This window comes from Harpia harpyja, chromosome 7, assembly GCF_026419915.1.
Source record: "Harpia harpyja isolate bHarHar1 chromosome 7, bHarHar1 primary haplotype, whole genome shotgun sequence".
Lineage (NCBI taxonomy): Eukaryota > Metazoa > Chordata > Aves > Accipitriformes > Accipitridae > Harpia > Harpia harpyja.
This window is the reverse complement of record NC_068946.1, coordinates 43,333,231-43,350,845: the sequence shown is the minus strand read 5'-3', so window position 1 is coordinate 43,350,845 and position 17,615 is coordinate 43,333,231. Positions and strand designations below refer to the sequence as shown.

The 17,615-nt window shown below is 38.9% G+C and overlaps 1 protein-coding gene and 1 long non-coding RNA gene across 4 annotated transcripts; one reads left to right on the top strand and one right to left on the bottom strand.

Annotated features, from left to right (window-relative positions):
* Window positions 1-489: 489 nt before the first annotated feature.
* LOC128143666 (uncharacterized) lies at window positions 490-8,528 on the bottom strand. The gene is made up of 3 exons (XR_008235843.1): window positions 8,413-8,528; window positions 955-1,049; window positions 490-711 (listed from the first exon to the last, which is right to left on the bottom strand). It is a non-coding gene; the product is annotated as an uncharacterized LOC128143666 (long non-coding RNA).
* Window positions 5,015-15,469, top strand: LOC128143665 (uncharacterized). 3 transcript variants are annotated; one of them, XM_052791089.1, is made up of 8 exons: window positions 5,015-5,545; window positions 6,803-7,065; window positions 7,847-7,926; window positions 8,730-8,808; window positions 10,366-10,412; window positions 11,888-12,008; window positions 12,919-13,105; window positions 13,440-15,469. In XM_052791089.1, the coding sequence occupies exons 2-8, from the start codon at window positions 6,903-6,905 to the stop codon at window positions 14,128-14,130; spliced, it is 1,368 nt and encodes a 455-aa protein (XP_052647049.1). In that variant the 5' UTR covers window positions 5,015-5,545; window positions 6,803-6,902; the 3' UTR covers window positions 14,131-15,469. The 3 variants fall into 3 exon arrangements, with proteins under 3 accessions (XP_052647049.1, XP_052647051.1, XP_052647048.1); XM_052791091.1 differs by lacking the exon at window positions 5,015-5,545 and having other exon boundaries at window positions 5,570-7,065; window positions 13,686-15,469; XM_052791088.1 differs by lacking the exon at window positions 5,015-5,545 and having other exon boundaries at window positions 5,572-7,065.
* Window positions 15,470-17,615: the final 2,146 nt, after the last annotated feature.

Genomic DNA, 17,615 nt, shown 5'->3' with positions numbered 1-17,615 from the left:
ATGAAAGTAAGGTAGTATAGATGTATTTATTTTTTGTCTGTACCATAAAACTTATTTCAATACAGTGGCAAAGGCCATTTCCTGATTCATATACTAGAGGTGTATATCAAGATGTAACAATCCCAGAAATATTTTAAGTACTGAATTTCTTTTTTCCACATACCACCTCCCCTACCACATTTGGGAAAGAGATGAAATATTTACTGTATCACTCCAAACCAAGTTGTATTTGTTTACTTAAGAATGAGAAATATACCTAGCACATAGAAAATAAAACTGGATATATTTATACTGCTTTATTTAATGGATTCTTATATTTATTACTACTTAAGAACTCACTTGGTAATAGAGATGGAGTAGTGCTACCCAGTAATGAACATAAAGGATTTCTTTTCTGGGTGAAAGCTTCTAGAGAAAAACCAAAAGAGAATATATTAATAATGTCAATTTGAAAAATTTAATTTTGGAATTATATCAAACATATAAATTTATTCTGGAATTTTGAAATTAGAGCTTTATTATTAATGTGATCTGAATTAAAGAAACGCAATACCTTACCTGCAGAGCTCCAGAAAAAGGCAGACAGCTGTTCACAAGGGGATATTCGTGATGCTTTCATCTGTTTTGCAGTAAAGGTGCCAGTGCCCTCTGGTTTAGGGCTGCACACTCCAGAAGTAGTAGTTACACATATAGGTTTACAGTGTATAGAAACTGTAATTATACATGACTGTTTTAGAAGAGTTACCTCCTTTGAAATAACTGTTCACTACAAAAAGTGTTTTGAAGCCCTGAAACATAACAGTGATAGTGTTTAAGAGTACTACCCTAAACTTGCTAAAGTTCAAATAAGAGTTACTCAATAAAAAAGCCTTTCTGATTTTCTGTACGTTTTCGGTATGTCCGCTCTAAGCTTTATAAAGACAGCAGGGGTGTTATTGTTTTACTTGAAAGTACCTGTCATTTTTCTGAACCCTGAAATCAGGATAGAGCTCTGTCCCCTGCTTTGCTTTGTCATTTTACAAATCCTCTTTCTGTCCTTCAGCTTCCCCCTGTAAGAAGAAATACCGTCTTCCATCTCCTTCCTTTTGTCTTGACTACTTCAGTTGCAAGCTCAGTCATGTAGTAACTGCATGTTTTACACTACATAGCAAAGCAAGGGCCTTATTTCAATTCAATATTCTAATAATACAGAAATATTACAGATACCTTATATTCCTGGAGCCATTCTGGACTTTAAGGTTCAAATTCTGAAGCTGAGCATCTCTGAAAAAAAAAAAAAAAAGGGCAACCCCCCCCCACCCCAGAACCAGTTCATAATAACTTGAATTTAGGAAATAATAAAATAGCAAACCTGAGGATACTAAAATTTATCACACATAGTAAAGCATTGCAAGTAAATGCGATATACTGAAAAAAAGCCCTGCCCTCTAAACTATTCTGAACAAAGTGGTTTTGTTTTTAAAACTTTGTAACAGCCTTGCAAGTCTTCAGTCAAAGTTTCCTCCTTATTCATGCAGGCAGACCCATTGGGACAAGCATTACAATAAAACCATCACTAAAGCAAAGGTTTCTAAGATAAGCAGAATTGGGAAGATCTGTTATTATTTTTGAAGAGCAGTAAAACATCAAGTTGCCTAATAAGAGAATACAGTGTTCTGCACCAGAAAACTGGGTCATTAACAACAACAACAACAAAAATTTCTTACTTTTTTCCCCCAATATGAGTGGTTTCATATCTCATTATATTTCAGAAGGCTCAATCCTTTTAAATCTGAAACTTTCCTGAGTATATTGAAAACAGATGGAAATGAATCAGGGGACCGAGGTAGAAAAAAGCTTTGATGAAGATCTATTTAAGTAATACTTTAAATAAATAAATCATTTGTCTGAGAAACCACATCTAATAGAAATATAAATAATTACATAATGAACATATAAACTACATTTCCTGAAGTAATTCCTGTCTTTCTACATTTCCTGAATTATTTGTATTATGAAACAGTAGTGTGGCGCCATTAATTGATAAGCACTCTGTGCTATAGTTACCATGCTAATTGCAGCTCTTCAGGTCCTCGTCTTACAGCTCCTCCAGCCGTTTAACAATTGGGATTGATTGCACAGGAGCTATTTTTAGAATGAAATAGCAGAAGAGTTTGGAGAGCAGCAGCCATTTTTTTGTGTGCTACAGCTGTTTTGGAAAAAAAAAGTTGGATAAAAATGCTCTGAGTTGTCTTTTTGGGTATTTTTTTGGAAATTCTGCTGAAGTTAGAGCTTCCTATTGGATAATTGATCTTGCTTGTACCAAGTTGAAGCTGAGGTCAGTGTTGCATCACACAGAGGATATTGCTCGGTGACATTGTTCTCAGAAGAGTAGCAGTTTTTCTTTAGAAACAGGACTGTTAAGGTAGGTGGTAGATGAACTTTGGTGAGTCTGGTTCTATAGAAAGGCAATCAAGGAGTCAAGTTTGTAATTTAAAATACCAGTGATGAAAGGCAAGATTCAAGATTAACTTTGAACGCGTTTTTTTTCCCAACTCTGAAATGAAGCAATTTGTTAACTGATCTGTTTAAGCGACTGTAGGTCTGCTTCCAAGAATGCTTTACCCTGAGAGACTAAATGGCCGTGATTCACAAGGGTCAGTTGATGCTCAGAAGGTGTGACTGGGAAGAGACACCCATTCAGTTAATCCCAGATTGGCCTTTTGTTATCCCATCCTGCTCACCTGCATTACACAGAGTTCAGCTGGGGTAGATAAGTGGACAGGATTTTGTGGCTAATCTACTGTATGAAATCAGGGCTGTCTTCTCCGAATGTTTGTATAATCGGAGGCAAGGTTTGTAGGAAGAATAACAAACAAGCATGTAGGAAAAGGAATAACCAGTTTTATAGCTGGGGAAAAAAAAGTCAAGGGGACAAGACTATTTTACCTTTGTAAAGTATTAATAGCAGAAACCTATTACCTTTTTCACATTAAATTATATCACCTGGGCACTCTCACACAGTACTGCATCAGCAAATTTGAAGTGTTTTGCTAAGGAGGTGTCTTTGTCCCCATTTAACTGTGGAAGTAAATAAATGAATTGTCTATGGTTACACGAAAGCTTGGCAGAGTTAGGGAGAGAAACTATGTTTCATGACTTCAGCTGCTTTTCCCTTTTCAATGGCATGCCATAAAGTATTATGGACTTACACACCTATAATGCGTCACTACTTCATAGCTGCTAATTCCCCTAGAAAAGAGAAATGCACACCTTTGTAAATGCTGCCAATCTTGTATTCTTTCAGAGAAAACATACAAAGAATACACTTCAGTTTTCTGTAGTAATATCTTACAATACTGGCTTGCATAAACAAGATTAACACAATTGAATAGATAGTCTTGCCAGAATATGCTGCAAGAGATTCTCTAGCATGTTTTTGTCACTGAATATATTCCAGTCTTACAAATGATAAATTATAGAGATAAATTAGATGGTAAATTAAATTAGATATGTGCATTTCATATTAATATGAAATATATATAAGAATATGAAATATGACTCTATCTTCTATAGCTTGTTTTACTGTAACCTTTGTTTTTCCTCAAATTATGTGCAACCTCCCCTGGACTTCTCTGTAATTACCTGAAGAGAGGGATGCAGTAAGGATTCATCTTGTAAACACTTCCTGGGCTCACTTCCTTTGGGAATAAATAGTGATAAGTACAAATTTCATATATAGTGAAAATATACACCTTTTGCAAATAGAATATTTACTATGTGAAGCATCTCACTGTAGCATGTTGTCTCATTGTGTCTATTTTGATTTCAGGAATCAAAGTAACAGTTAAGCTGTTCATATTTTATAAAGGCTGTGTCCTAACTTCGTATACATTTAACAGAGAGAGAGGTCAGTACTAGGCTACAGTTCAGTTGGTATTTTTAGGACAGTAGAATTGGCGATACCCCAGAAGATGCAGGGCCCTGGGATAATACGCACGCTACAAAAAGCACTTCATACCATGTGTGGTACTGGCCAGAGGTCAGCTAGGCTTTCTGTCACCAGCTCAGCACAAGCTTCATGGAGCCAATCTGATTTTAAAGAGGGAGTTGAGTAGGTACCAGTCTTCATTTTCTACCAGTATAGGAGACTACTGCTATTCTGGCCTTGGGCTAGCTTTTGAAGCAGCACGCAGTGAGTGCTTGAAGACCTCTACACCTGAGCTAGTTCTGCAGACTCAGCTCCAGAGCATCAGCATCTCCAGATCACTCCAGATGGTCTGTCTGCTTAAATGGTAATTTAAGGTGTAAAGGCCTTCTTTCCTCCCAGATTTTACATTGGCACTTTGCTGACAGGTACTTTCTACAGCAGGGGCCACATGGGAATGGCCACTATATGCAGTGCGGCAGGCTGTGAACTGGACTGACTGAGTTTTGGACACACATCTTACCTCTACACCTGGTGGAGCAGCAAACCAGAGCAGTCACGTTTTAGCTGATCTGCCAGGGCTCATCTGCTAGAGCCTTGAGGAAGGAGGTGATGTGAAGGGACAATGAGGATCCTTGTTGTTCAGTGGTGGAGGGAGGGATAGCTCGTGAATTTGCCTGGGACAAATCCAGGCTTTCAAAAACAAGGGTATCCTCGAATACAGGAGAAAACGTTTGAAGAAGGGGGTATGCTTTTGTGCTGCTTGATATATAACCTCTCCAGACAAGGGATGTTGGCATAGACGCAGAGTGCTGAAAACTCTCTGTGAAACAAAAATGTTGCTTCCAGTGCAGCAGTGAAACGGAAGACATGCAGGATTCTGAGGGAAAAAATAAAAAGGAAGGCTTATTATAGAAGTACATGGGAAAATAAATAAAGGGTTATGTAGCTGGCCACTATTACTCAGTATGTTTATGGACATATAAACTGGTTTTACAGAAATATTTTACAGTATTTCTTTTCTTTTGTATTTAACTGCTTGTTCATCGTTGCATGATGAGAGAACATCACTCTCCTTTTTATAACACAGCAACTTTTGATGGAGATCTAGATACTTTGTAGTCTCTGTACATACCCCCTTATCCTGTAATCAGATATGCACAGCATGAACAGTGCTTATGTTGACCTTCATTGGCATATATATCGCTAAATACAGTTTTACACAATGAACTTGAAGGCACAGTTCATATGTCTTAAGTTATACTATGGCAATGCATATAGTAAAAATACCTGCATGTAGATCTGAAGAAGAGGGCTTCGTTTAACCTAACCTGGTCATTGCTGTATTTCTAAGTAACTGTTCTGTCCTAAAGAAAGTTTAAATTACCATTTGCAGGAAACAATTTACATTTCAAACTTTACCTGGAAGTGGTTTCCGATCTGACAGCAGCATTGCTGCTTTTTTGCAGGGTCCTTGTGAATTAACCTGGGAAACTGAAACTTTTAATCTAAGGCATCTCTTCAAAGAAGATAGCCTTTGAGTAGCACAAGGGCTACTCGGCACACACAGGCTGAAGACCCCGATGCACTAAGCTGGAAGTTGGTGAATGGCCCCAGTGCCTGCCTACACTGCTGCTGGTGACGTGAAATGACCAGGCTTTGTAAAAGCTTCGTTACTGTCATTCCATTTCTGAAGAGATAAAGGGAAAATTTCCAGCCTTGTCACTGCTTTGCTCAGGAAGGCTGTGGGCAGCAGCTGTAATGAAAGTCCTCTGTGGATGTAAATGGTTTTATTGCTGTACATCCAGGGCAAATTTGATATGTCTGTTGTTTGTTTGGGGTTTTTTTATTAGAAATAATTGGGCCAAGTAGGCATAGGTTTATCACATTTATCTTTGGAAATAGTCTCAGATCAAAAGAATGGATTTGGTGCATGATCATTATGTGGAGCTGAGAGTTACATGACTTTATCCACTGGGAGGCTAAATACATGCATACTTAAACTAGAGAAATTAAATGTGAAAAACAGTGTAACTGTGGAAGAACAGGCATTACTCTGCAGTACTTAAGAGTTAACAGTGTGTCCGTACTGATAGATTGTTAGCTATCAATTTCCATCCTAGGTCCTCAATACGTCTGAAATCAGGCTTTCACTGCAATAATCTTGGGAATTGGGAGACTTTGTCAGCTCATTTGGTGACATGTGTCACCTCAGACACGTTACCAACACAAATCCCAGAATTTGGCCTAATGCTGATTTTTTTTTTTTCTTTTGTGCTTCGTGAAACAATCTTACTTCAAAACAGTGGCCATGATATATTTTAAAGACGATTAATAGAGGAATGCTGTTCCTGGTACTTCTGTCTTCACAGAACACAGTGACATCTTGTGGCAAGTGAAGGGATAGTGTCATTTTTTCCAGCTGCATCCTAATTTCAGCCGGTTTACAGATGAAAGTCTAAATAAATTGTGGACAACTGCTAATGCATTACTTTCGTCTGTAAAATCACTCTTTCCGAATTCTATTTTAAGTACAGGTTTGTTTTAAGTACTTTTTAGTAGTGAAAAAGACCGAGCCTTGGCTTCTACCATGTTGCAAATGTAGGGTATTGGAGTTTATCACTGCAGCTCGCCGACATTCTTTGGAAAACTTTCAGCTCCAGGAGTGTTGCTGTCCCAGTCTTGCTGATATAAGAGTCTGAGAGTTAGCATTTCAAACGCTTTACTTAAGTTAGCATATTTTCACAGATGGCCAAAACTGACAGATTGCTTTTGGTGGGAATGAAAAGAAAACAGAGTAACTTTTTATTATAAGGGAGACACTCTTCTTTTTTATTATCTTTTTTTTTTAATCTTTTTTTTTTAACCTGAAACTATTTTTTTGTCTTTTTACAGACAAAGCAGCGTTTAAGCCCTGTCCCTGATATTTTGGGACCCTCCCCTGACATGGCTGTCCTTTGCAAGTTGATACTTGGATAAGATCCTAGTTGTCATCATGAAAGGAAAAACTGCACGCTGTGATTGGAAATCTGCACCCCAAAAGAAGCCCTCTCCCTGTGATCGATATAAACACGCTTGCATTATTTGCAGAGGATTTGTTTATCTCTATGGAGGGCGGAACACCACCAGTCTTAGGGATTTTTGGCGATACGACATAGGTAAATTTGCCTCTTCACTTGTATGTTAGGATTAAAGAGATTCTACAGCCAGTCATCATGAAATTGGGGATACTCCGTAGTTAACAGATTATTCCCATTTAATGTCTCTCCATCCAAATGATGGATAAACTGCATTTTGTTCATTGGGCAAATGGTGTGTGTTTGTTCCTTTTGCAGGTGTCCCAGAAAGTTTAGATTTCAGTTCCGTTCCTTTTTTTTTTTTTTTTTTACTTGACCAGAAATACTGAGTCATTTAAAATATCCTAGTTCTAGTAAGGGATATCAAAGACATAGATTTCTTGACTCTTTTAACATGGGAATAGTTTATGCATGTAAAAGTATACGAAGGGAACACATGAATACAATACCTTGTAGGACTGTATTAATGATGCAGTATCCAATATGACCCTTTGTATTTTTTGACTTAATGTATGGTGTTCCCTGTTCAATTTTTGTTACAGGAATAAAACATAGAATTGTGCTGGGGTTCATGCTCATGGAATAGTTGAGTTTTGATGTAGGTAACAGTATAACATTAAAATAAAAGCAGTAACGAGATCAATTTCTATTACATTTAAGTTGCTAAATAGAAAAACGCACATATTTAATTTTGGGGGAAGTGCCTCAGTTTTCTGAACTAACAGAGAAGAAAGATGACAAAATACTTCATTTTCCCCCATTGACTGGCAGCACAGCCAAATTCAAAGTTGATCTTTCCACCTTTTCCCTAATGTTTATGTGTTAAGTGCACTGCTGTCCTAACTTCAACTTTGTTTTGTAGTGAAAAATGAATGGGAAATGCTGGATTGCTCAAGAGATGGTCCAGAAGAACTGGAAGAACATTCAATGGTGGCTTATAAGGTAATAGACCAAGATTTATATTGCCCGTATCCTGACATTATTTCCTACTATACAATGAAATGCTATAGATTATTATGTACTGAAATACTATACCCAGAAAATACTTTTATGTCAGTGCAAATCTGAATGTAGCTGTACCAATGTTTTGGAACCTTTCTGAATAAAGTCACAGTAGTTTAGCTTTGCAGCAGTGTGCAGCTCCCCGATTTCCTCAGTCAATGCTCAGTACATAATAGTAATACAAAATAAAGACCTTGGCAGCACATTCTTTGACTTAGTTGTATAGTTGTAACAGTTGCTCTGAATTCATTTGCATGATAAGCTACAGCATAAAAACATTCACTTAAGAACTTGCATAGAAGAGGGACGGGGGAGTGAAGGCAAATAAGAATTACAGCTTTGCCTGTGAGGGGAAAACAGAATTTAGGCTATCAGGAGCTGTAATGCAATGAAACGTTTCTATAAACATGCATAACCTAATATTACCTGAACTACGCCTCCGAGAGCTCCAGATCTGCATCCCTCAAGCTGTCCCAGATTGACGAGGAAGTGAGTAGTTCTGGAATGCCATCCATGTTAAAATAGCAGAACGTTCATCAGGGTTTCCTCCTGGGAGAGGATAAAGACGTGATTAAAAGTTGGTGGCTTTTTGTCATTGCCTCTTGAATTGTTAATAGGTCATCATATGCATTATTGTTAATTATATTTTGGTGATGGCAGCCTTTTCATTTAAGAATTGTTTTAAAAATTATTTTTATGCTATATGCCTGGTTGTAAGTGTCAAGTATTTTTGCATTTTGCAGGGCACCCTGTATATTTTTGGTGGGATGGTGGACTCTGCTTTCACGCAAGCAAAATCTCCTCTCTGGATATATGACATTGGTATGATACACAATAGCCAGTCTTTTCCATAGGATATTCCAAGTCCATAGGTACTAATAAATAGTAAGAACCAAACTGTTTTCTGCTGTTTGTAACATAGCCTTCCCTAGGCTTTACAAGAAGTAATGTGTATAAAACTGTGTGCATATTTCCCCCCTAAAATTAGGCTGTTAAGCTATCAAAGAGTCAGCTCTTACTTTAATTAGAAAGTATTTTATGGGAAAGTTTTACATATTTTAAGGTCTCAGAATTTCCATTCCTTCCCCTCTCCCTCCGAAGTTTACTATTTGTTCATAAAACTCAATAATTATTACATGTAATATTTCAAGTTTTTTCCTTATGTTACATAAATTTTTTAAACCAAGTTCTTTGTTTTATTATGGGAGAAAGTAGATCAGTAAAGTACATCTCATTTTGTATTTTTACTGAAGAAATAACATAAGCTGGCAACAGCAATGATGGAACAGGAAAAAACAAGTAAAATTAAATAAGAAGGTGGGAAATGAACATCAGCATTTTGTAAAACGGGGGTTTTTTTTCCCTAAAAACAAACATTTGGGATCTCTTAAGTGTGTATTCCAATAAAAGCAGTGCAACATTTGAATTTAATAACCGTGTCATACACTATATATTCTCCCTTTGGAAATACTGTGTATAGTAACGGCTTCTTATTTTGATGTCAGATGGAGGGGGGGGAGAGAGAGAGAGAGATTGATTTCTCTTTGAGCTAGTAAATCTTGTGGCAAGACCAAGATTTAAGTTTCCTGGATTCTTTTGCTACTTCACTATGTAACCTTAAATCAATGGGGTTTTTTTAATCCTTCCTTTGTTTTCTACCATTTGTCTGAAATACCTGCTGAAAGAACAGATATCCTCAGATAGAATATATTTCATAGAGGAAAGCATCTTATTAGTCACAGTACTTATCAATGAAAATTGGGAGCGAGTTATTCAAAATTTGTTGCGTGTCTAGTTTTTTCATGGTCGTTATTTAAAATCTTTCCTGACAAGTATAGCTTTTGATAATGTAAGCTTGTACTGCTTTCTCATTCTACTTCTGGTGCTGGGTATCTAGTATTTCGTCTCCTTCATGGTGTTCATAGATCAGTGATTTCTGACTGTTATTTGAGGACTACTTTTAAGGGATCTGTGAAAAGGAACAAGAAAAATAAGGTTGTTGTAAGGTTTACATAAATAGAAGGAGCCATACCATGCATCCATTGGTAAATCTGGGGATTCTGCAAGTTCAGGAAATGCTGAAAATCACACATTATTTCTGCATTGTAAAATTCAGTCTTAGGAAACAGCAAATACAGTATGGTACGTCCGTGATTCAATATCAGATAAGGATACAGGAAAACTATGTAAACTACATCTCCTGTAAGTCTCTTAGTACTGCTGTGTTAGTGGGAAGCAGATTTCTTCATCCTTGTCAGTGGAAAACACCAGGATGAGACTTACTTGAAAATTAGATCTGTAATTTGAAAAATTAATGTTGGAGGAGTGTCCTCTTGTGGTCTGGGATATAAACTGCGCTTTATTAAAACAATCCCCTAGATTCTGCAAGATGGACAGAGTGCCGTAACGTACCAGCAGAGACTGAGGTAAGGAGCCAGGAAGTGGTGAATGTGTGAATCAAATGCCTGTTGCTTTGTTGATTAAACAGATTGCTTTGAAATATGTTCCCCCAAACAGTTCCAATCTCATCTCTTCAGAGACATGTGGCTATACTTTATTTCTTTGCACTTTCAATAACTAAGGCTTTTTCCTTCTTTAAAACAGTGTTTAAAAATACTGCTGTTAAATTTTAAGTCCTATATAAGAAGTTAAGTCCTCCCCTCTACTACTGCCTCTGTTTTTCTGAAATCCTTATCAAGAAAACTAATTTTAAATGGAATATTGCAACCATACACGAAGTCTGTGCTTTCAAAAGTAGGGTTGTGAAAACAGATTGGCAGTCACACTAATAAATTTTGAAATGTGAAGTGCTGCAGCATTTTTCATTTCTTCAGTCTGAACACATGGACTCACCAAGTTACTGCCACTTCTAAATGAAACCTCAGTGGAAGCATTTATGTCTTGGTCTTATGAGATTGGTTTTATATCACTACATATAAAGAATGACTTATTTTTGCTATTGAAACTTCATCCTCACAATGTTACTACACTGTGAAATTGCACAAAAAATTTCTTAAGATGCGACACAGTTACTACTGTGGTTACCTGTGTTTGGTGGAGGAGTCAAGAGAAAGTTTGGAACTGCAGGGTCATTTGCGGGGAAAAAAAAGGTGTTATATGGTTGATCAAATTTTGTTAATGTACAACAAATATGATGGCATTACATATGAACTCCTTCTTACATATAGGAGTAAATCGTTTCTTGTAATTATCCGAAACTGAATATAGAGAACATGGCTCCCCCCCGCCAAAATGGGCTGTTTGAGAAGAAACAACCAAAGAAGAACAAAAGAAGAAAACCAAACACTTGCCTTATGTTTTGTTTCAGCTTTAGCTTTAGCTGGGCCTCCCCAGGTGTGGGTCCACGAGTCTCAGCAGCACTGAAAACTGCTGTGGACGCAGTGGGAACCACCTGGTTTCCTGCCGAGGGTCTGGGCGTAGCCTAGGACTTGTGGTGGGACAAATCCACACCAAGCAAAGTGACTGAGAGTTACTCTTGGGACCAAGGTTTCCTCAGTGTGGAAAGGCTGTGCCTGATGGTGGAAAGGGCTACATCCCCTCATTATATTCCCCAGAGTTGCCCGATATATTTACAACATGTCCTGAAACTATGCCTAGTAGTAGTTGTGAAAGCAGTACTACTGCTGTGAGTGCAGAGAGGGGGAGGCTCTAGGTGTCTGATATTGTGGTGGACTTAAAAAGGGAGGGTTGCTTAGATTTAAAAATGGTTTGTATTTGCATCCATACATGTCTTCAGTGGTAGATTTATTCTGGATTTTCAAAGTTTAACACAACCAAAAGCCATGGTTTTTGTTACTTGGGAATATTCCCAAGATAGACATTGCTACTGATACAACTTGATCTGTTAACAGTTTTTTGTCTTATTATTAAACTGGTTTAGAGCTCAGCACCAGCTAACAGAAAAGGTCACAGTGCAGTAGTGTACCATTCCAGCATGTACATCTACGGGGGATACTTCGGCATCAGAGGCGTTTCACGGGAGTTTTGGACTTTCCATTTTGGTAAATTAAAAAGCATGATAAGGTTTTGATCCAGTGTAAAATGATGACTGCTGCAGGAAAGCATGGCTTGCTCTGTTAAGAAAATTCTTATCAGTAGAAATGTTGTAAGTTAGTTTTGCCTTCTGTTTGGCAGCATTTAATTATGAATTCTGTCAATTAAATTAATACCCAGCTGAAATGAATTAGACTGTATTATACTGGAAGAAGTTTTGCAGTATTTGCCAGTTTTAGAGCTGAAAATCAAGAATGTTTTGTTCGCTATTCACTGAATTCTTCAAGGATTACCAAAAACTTTCAAATGCAGCAGAGACCCTGACTTCAGCCTATTGATGCCACCTTTTGAATCTCAAATCTAGAACTGACCATCGGGAGCCAAACCTGACAGGAGATGGTTTCATTAGCATATTCATCACTAATCTGGTGGTTGCACAGCAGATGATTCCCAGAGACTTCCTAAATGGGCAACTTTTGTTATCTGGTGGCAATTCAGTCACTATTTTGAAATGAATGATGGGTTTACCTCATCCTTCATTCCCTCATAGGGAGAGTAAGCAGAGACATTAATGAAGGAATGTTATTGTTGACTGATTTTTCCCTCTTACAGCCAGGAAATTATCCTTCTGTGTCAGAGTTAATGAATTAACAAAGCTGTAGGAAAAACTGCTCTGAAAATAAAAATTCCGTGGCATCTGTCATATAGCATTTGACATTTTCATTAAAAGTTTATTTCAAAACTGATTTTTTAAATGCACTTTTTCAGTGTCAGTATTAAGCTGTTAACTTACTTATGATAAGCTTAGAGCAGAAACCCATATTCTCCAACCAAATAGTTACTTTATTCTTGAAATAAATCCCTTCTCAAATACAAGGGTAAATTTAGTACATCTATAAATTAGTATTTTGCTTTCAGATACAAGAAAATGGTTGTGTGTTACCACCCCATCTCACAATACTGGCCCAGGACCCCGGCATGGCCATTCAGCAGTGGTTTATCATACAGGCATGTACCTCTTTGGAGGACTGATGGGGCTGAGTGAACAGAAGGACTTATGGAAGTGGGATTTCGTAAGCAGCAGCTGGTCCAACATCAGAACAAGGTAAACTATGCTATTTGTTACACTAAATTAACAGAGAGAGAATTAATCTTACCATTTGATACTGCGTGCAGGCAGAGAGGGGGATGTTGCCCTTTTGGTGATTGTAGGAATTGTTCACGTCAAGACATAGTACTGCTGCCATCCCTGGGCTCCGGTTGGCTTTGCTTGGAAGAGCTGTTGGCAACACATTGAAGCAGCTGTCAGCAGTGTAATTTTGATGTCCCGATGCAGCTGTTTAGCAGTCATTCTTTTGAGTCAAAAGAAAAATAAAGGCTAAAATCAGTGTTAGTTTCTTGTTGATCTCCCCTTAACTGCTGGTTTCTCTTACATTTAGCCAAGGACCTCCTCCAGTGGTAGGTCATGCTTCAATAGTCTTCAAAGACTCTATGCTGATTTTTGGTGGAGGGATTTCAAATTCCAGTCCTAATGATGACCTCTGGAAGTATCATTTCCATACGCAGACATGGAAGAAGCTTAGTAGTACTACAAAGGCAAACTTTTCTCCTAAAATGTATCACTGCATCTTAGGAATTGGTGTTGATTTCCAAACTACCTCAGATTTCACTAATACATTCCCCAGCCGCTGGAAGAGTAAGCAGAAAGACCATCACCAGCTGGTGACCATCCCGAAGCACACTCACTTTTGTAGCTACTTCCGTCAACAGCCTGCATACCGAGCGTTCAGCAACGAGGAAAGCAATGCAATTGAAATGAAAACCTTTAGCTTGCCTCTGGAGCCAGGGGGCTTTTGTGCATTTCAGACCACTTCAGAGGCAGAACTAGACTCAAACAGAGCAACGAACATTTTGTCAAAGGACAAGACTCTCCGTCTGTTTGTCTCTTCAGAAAAAGAGACCTTTGCTGCTGCTCAGATTGAGGGAGAAGAGGAGGGAACCGACTGTCAGCACACGACTGCGGTAGGTGAAGTTAGCAGTGATACCAATGTGCTGCTGCTCATTGGGGGTAAACCTTTGTCCAGCTTCTCCGAGATCTCATTCTGGCAAATGGAGTTTGATAGCTTGTGATCACTTCGATTGCAAAGCGAAAGAATAAATTTCCACCAACGTGCCAGTAGGTGGTAAACCAACTGCTTGCAACTGTCTTCAGTTTCCTGTCAGCGCACTGGGAAAAAAAAATTAAACCTTCTTGTACTTGCTGTGAACAGATTTTTTTACAATGTGACCAAAACCTGACATATATTTAAGTCACAACTTGCATGTAAGTTGCAATTTCTGAGAGGAGCTTGTTGGAATGCTGCTCTTTTTGTTACTTTTTCTTCTGGTCAGTCAATATCCTTTCAAATTGCAGTGGCTGACGCTGCCTTGAAAGTCTGAACTACAGGTAACCTCTACTGGCTCCATAACTGCCTTTTCAGGTGCAAAGCTTACCCATTTTGCGCTAAGAAATAAATACGCACCCATAAAACTGCATTTGAATCAAGTTTGTGCATGTTACGGTCACATCTGAGGGATTTGATGAATCTTAATGGCAACATTTTCAATGACTGTTAAGATTTTATTTTCCTGAAAGTGTTTGCAACGTGAGATGGCCTATAACAAAGAAGAAACCCAACAGACGAATTAGCAAGTGAAATCTGTAAGATTCAAAGATTGCATCTAACCCTGAGGAAGTGAAACCACAAGTCCCCCCTGAAAATCATGTGCAGCATTAGACCAGAGGAAGTGCATTACACCTGGAAGAACAAAATAGTTGCCCAGTAAATGCTAGGTTTAATGACTGAGCACAGGATCAAAAGGATTTGACTTTCTGTTGGAAAAAGAAAGAGGAAGGCTTGACAGGAGCAGCACAAAACATAAGCTGACTGGTAACTCAGATTTTAGTCACAAAGGGATTTCTGCTTTTCCAACTCCATCTCTCTCTGTTTTGTCAACACATGTAGTATATTTTACACACTTCCCCTCTATACTAGTAAATCCTGAGTTCATCCATGGTTTTTCTTTGTTGAAAAGAAAAAGTGCTTTTTTTTTGAAAGATAATATTGTCCAGTGTTTCAAGCATTTATTTCCACAGAAGTTACTAAGATACTGGCCTTCTGACTGAAATTCAGCCATCTGTAAGAAGAGATGCCAATGTTTGAAACTACTGGAAAGTGTCATTTAATACTTCTGAATATTGGAAAAGATCACTTTTCAAAAGTTTCATAGGAATAATGAATTTTAAGTGAGAGTATTTACTGATACTTTCATCATCTCTTCACAAGTAGCTGTAACATGAATTCAACAGGAAAATTATAGATGAGTTTGCAAAAAGCTACTTAAGAGTTATTTGGACTTTCCGTGACCTTTGTTTGGAAACAGAGAGGATTGTATGCTGCCGTATGAATAAAGCCTGCTGCATTTCATATCAGTGTGTGCTTGTTTTCTGAGCTTTCATGAATTTAAAGTATGTGTTTCTGTTTTCAAACTGAACAAAGAACTTACCTTTCTGAACAAGGAACACGCTCAAACAAGCCCCAGTCATCTCATGGCACTTCAGCCAGCCTCGAGGGCTGCCCAGGCTTTGAATTTCTCCTCCGAGAGCGGGGAATTGCCCAGTTTGAGGAGCTATTTTTGTAAAGGACTTCAATACGGTGATTGAGCTGAGCATGTACAGAGCACTGCAATCTTAAATCAGCAACATGTTTTTCTTTTGCTGGCTGATACGTCTGTTTCAGCATTATCCAGAGAGCTGCTGTAACATACAGACTTTTATCTAGGATTGACAAGGGAAGGAAATTTAACTGCAAAGGGCAACAATAAACCAGCGATTTTCCAAGTCACGCGAAGGCCTCCTGGCAGGTACAGGTATCCTGGGGATGCGCAAAAGCCCCAGGAAAATGCCATCCAGCCTCTGCCGTTGCTTTCTTCCTCCCCCCCAAACTCCCTTCCCTTTGGCAGCCCCGCAAAGGGTTTAACATTTACTTGGAGCCAACGCAGGCAGGACACGAGCCAGCCCAAAGGCGATGGCTTGGCACAGGGAGGAAAAAACAGCTTGCAGAACGTGCCCATCTCCCCCGTTTCCTCCCCTCGCCCCTGCCGGCGTGCCAAGTCAGGTGGCTGCACCAGCGCCTTCGGCACAGCGCCAGCTTCTTCGCCCAGGAGATCCTAAACCTCTCAAACCGGCCCGATGCCGTAGGGTGCCCGCGGTTCCCCAGCCCCTGTAGAGGACACGAGGCGCGCAGGAGCTCGGCGAGGGGCTGTGGCTGAGCCACAGATAAGCACTGGTAACGCTATGGAAGAGAAGAGACCTCCGATCCCAAAAGTGGGACTCTGTGCTACAGCAGACTCGCTGAAGCCACTGCAGGCTATTCATTTCCCGCCTTGCTGGCCCGTTCCCGGGTCTTTAAAAAACACGGGTGAGCTCAAGCTGGAAGGGAAGGGGTTTGAGATGTGAAGTGCCTGCATCCCACAGCCACGCATCGGCAGGAGCGCCTGCCGCCTCAGTCCCTTCTGGGCACCCATGATCCGTATTTCAGGTTCTCTCCCAAAAACCAGTATCCAGGACCTAGGCACACAATCCTTAGTCATACCACAGAATCACATTTCCTGGGTCATCTTCCTTTTCAAAACTCAACCAATGCTATCAACTACACTTAACAGGGCTCTCGGAGCACCTCAGGTGGTTTTTCCCAGCACATTTTTATCCAAGGCAGTCACCTTTTCACAGAGAAGAGCCTTTGTGGATGTGCTTATCGTATTTCTCCATAACTGTAGCGGTTAATAAGAATTCATCCCAGGCCCAAGTGAGTGACTAAAAGCTGCTGCCATCTGAAAGCTCTGTGGTGGCCTGCATGAAATAATGAATGGAATTACTCCAGCTAATGGCAACTATTTAGAAACAAAACAAAACACACCATTTTTGGCTGGGCATGGACTGAAGGGGCTGCCACTGAAGCTAGCTGTTTTAAAATGTCTCTGAAAAAAAGGGAAGCTTGCATGTATTTGCTATGCCTGCAGTCCAATTCAATTCATAGAATAAAAGCAAAAGGATGCAGTGTTCTTTGGTAATCTCATCTGAGACGCGAGATGCACTGTTGTATCATAAATCATATATACAAGAAAACAAATCCATCAGCCTTAACTATCTCAACAAACTCATTGTCTTTAATTACCATTTGGTTTCTGAACATTGAAATGCATGAATGGCAGAGGAATTTTCTTTTAAAATGTAGACATTTAAAGAGAGTTTTTAAAAATAATTAAAAAAAAATCTAGACTAAACATGTTTCATTGTTTTGAGTGATAAATGGATTTCAAGAACAATTCAGGGACTTATCAGTGGGATCATAGGTTGACCTACACAACAGATTACGCCACAAGGGAAATGACTTCCTATGAGCTTAGTCATTAGGATGGAATTATTTCTCTTCCTTTTGATACTTTCCCAAGTTTATTAGTTGTTGAGAAATGAAGATGATCAAATGGTTTGGTTGCCCTTTGCTGCCTCCTTAAGCATTTCATCAAAGTCAAGGTTAGGAAATAAAAAGTTTCCTTTAAACAATCATTAGCAG

What these genes read in the sequence shown, in the direction of transcription:
- LOC128143665 (XM_052791089.1), top strand. Translation starts at nt 6,903, where the DNA reads ATGAAAGGAAAAACTGCACGCTGTGATTGGAAATCTGCACCCCAAAAG. An exon ending in ATTCAATGGTGGCTTATAAG is followed by an intron (nt 7,927 to 8,729) that starts GTAATAGACCAA and finishes TGCATTTTGCAG; the next exon opens with GGCACCCTGTATATTTTTGG. An exon ending in TCTCTGGATATATGACATTG is followed by an intron (nt 8,809 to 10,365) that starts GTATGATACACA and finishes ACAATCCCCTAG; the next exon opens with ATTCTGCAAGATGGACAGAG.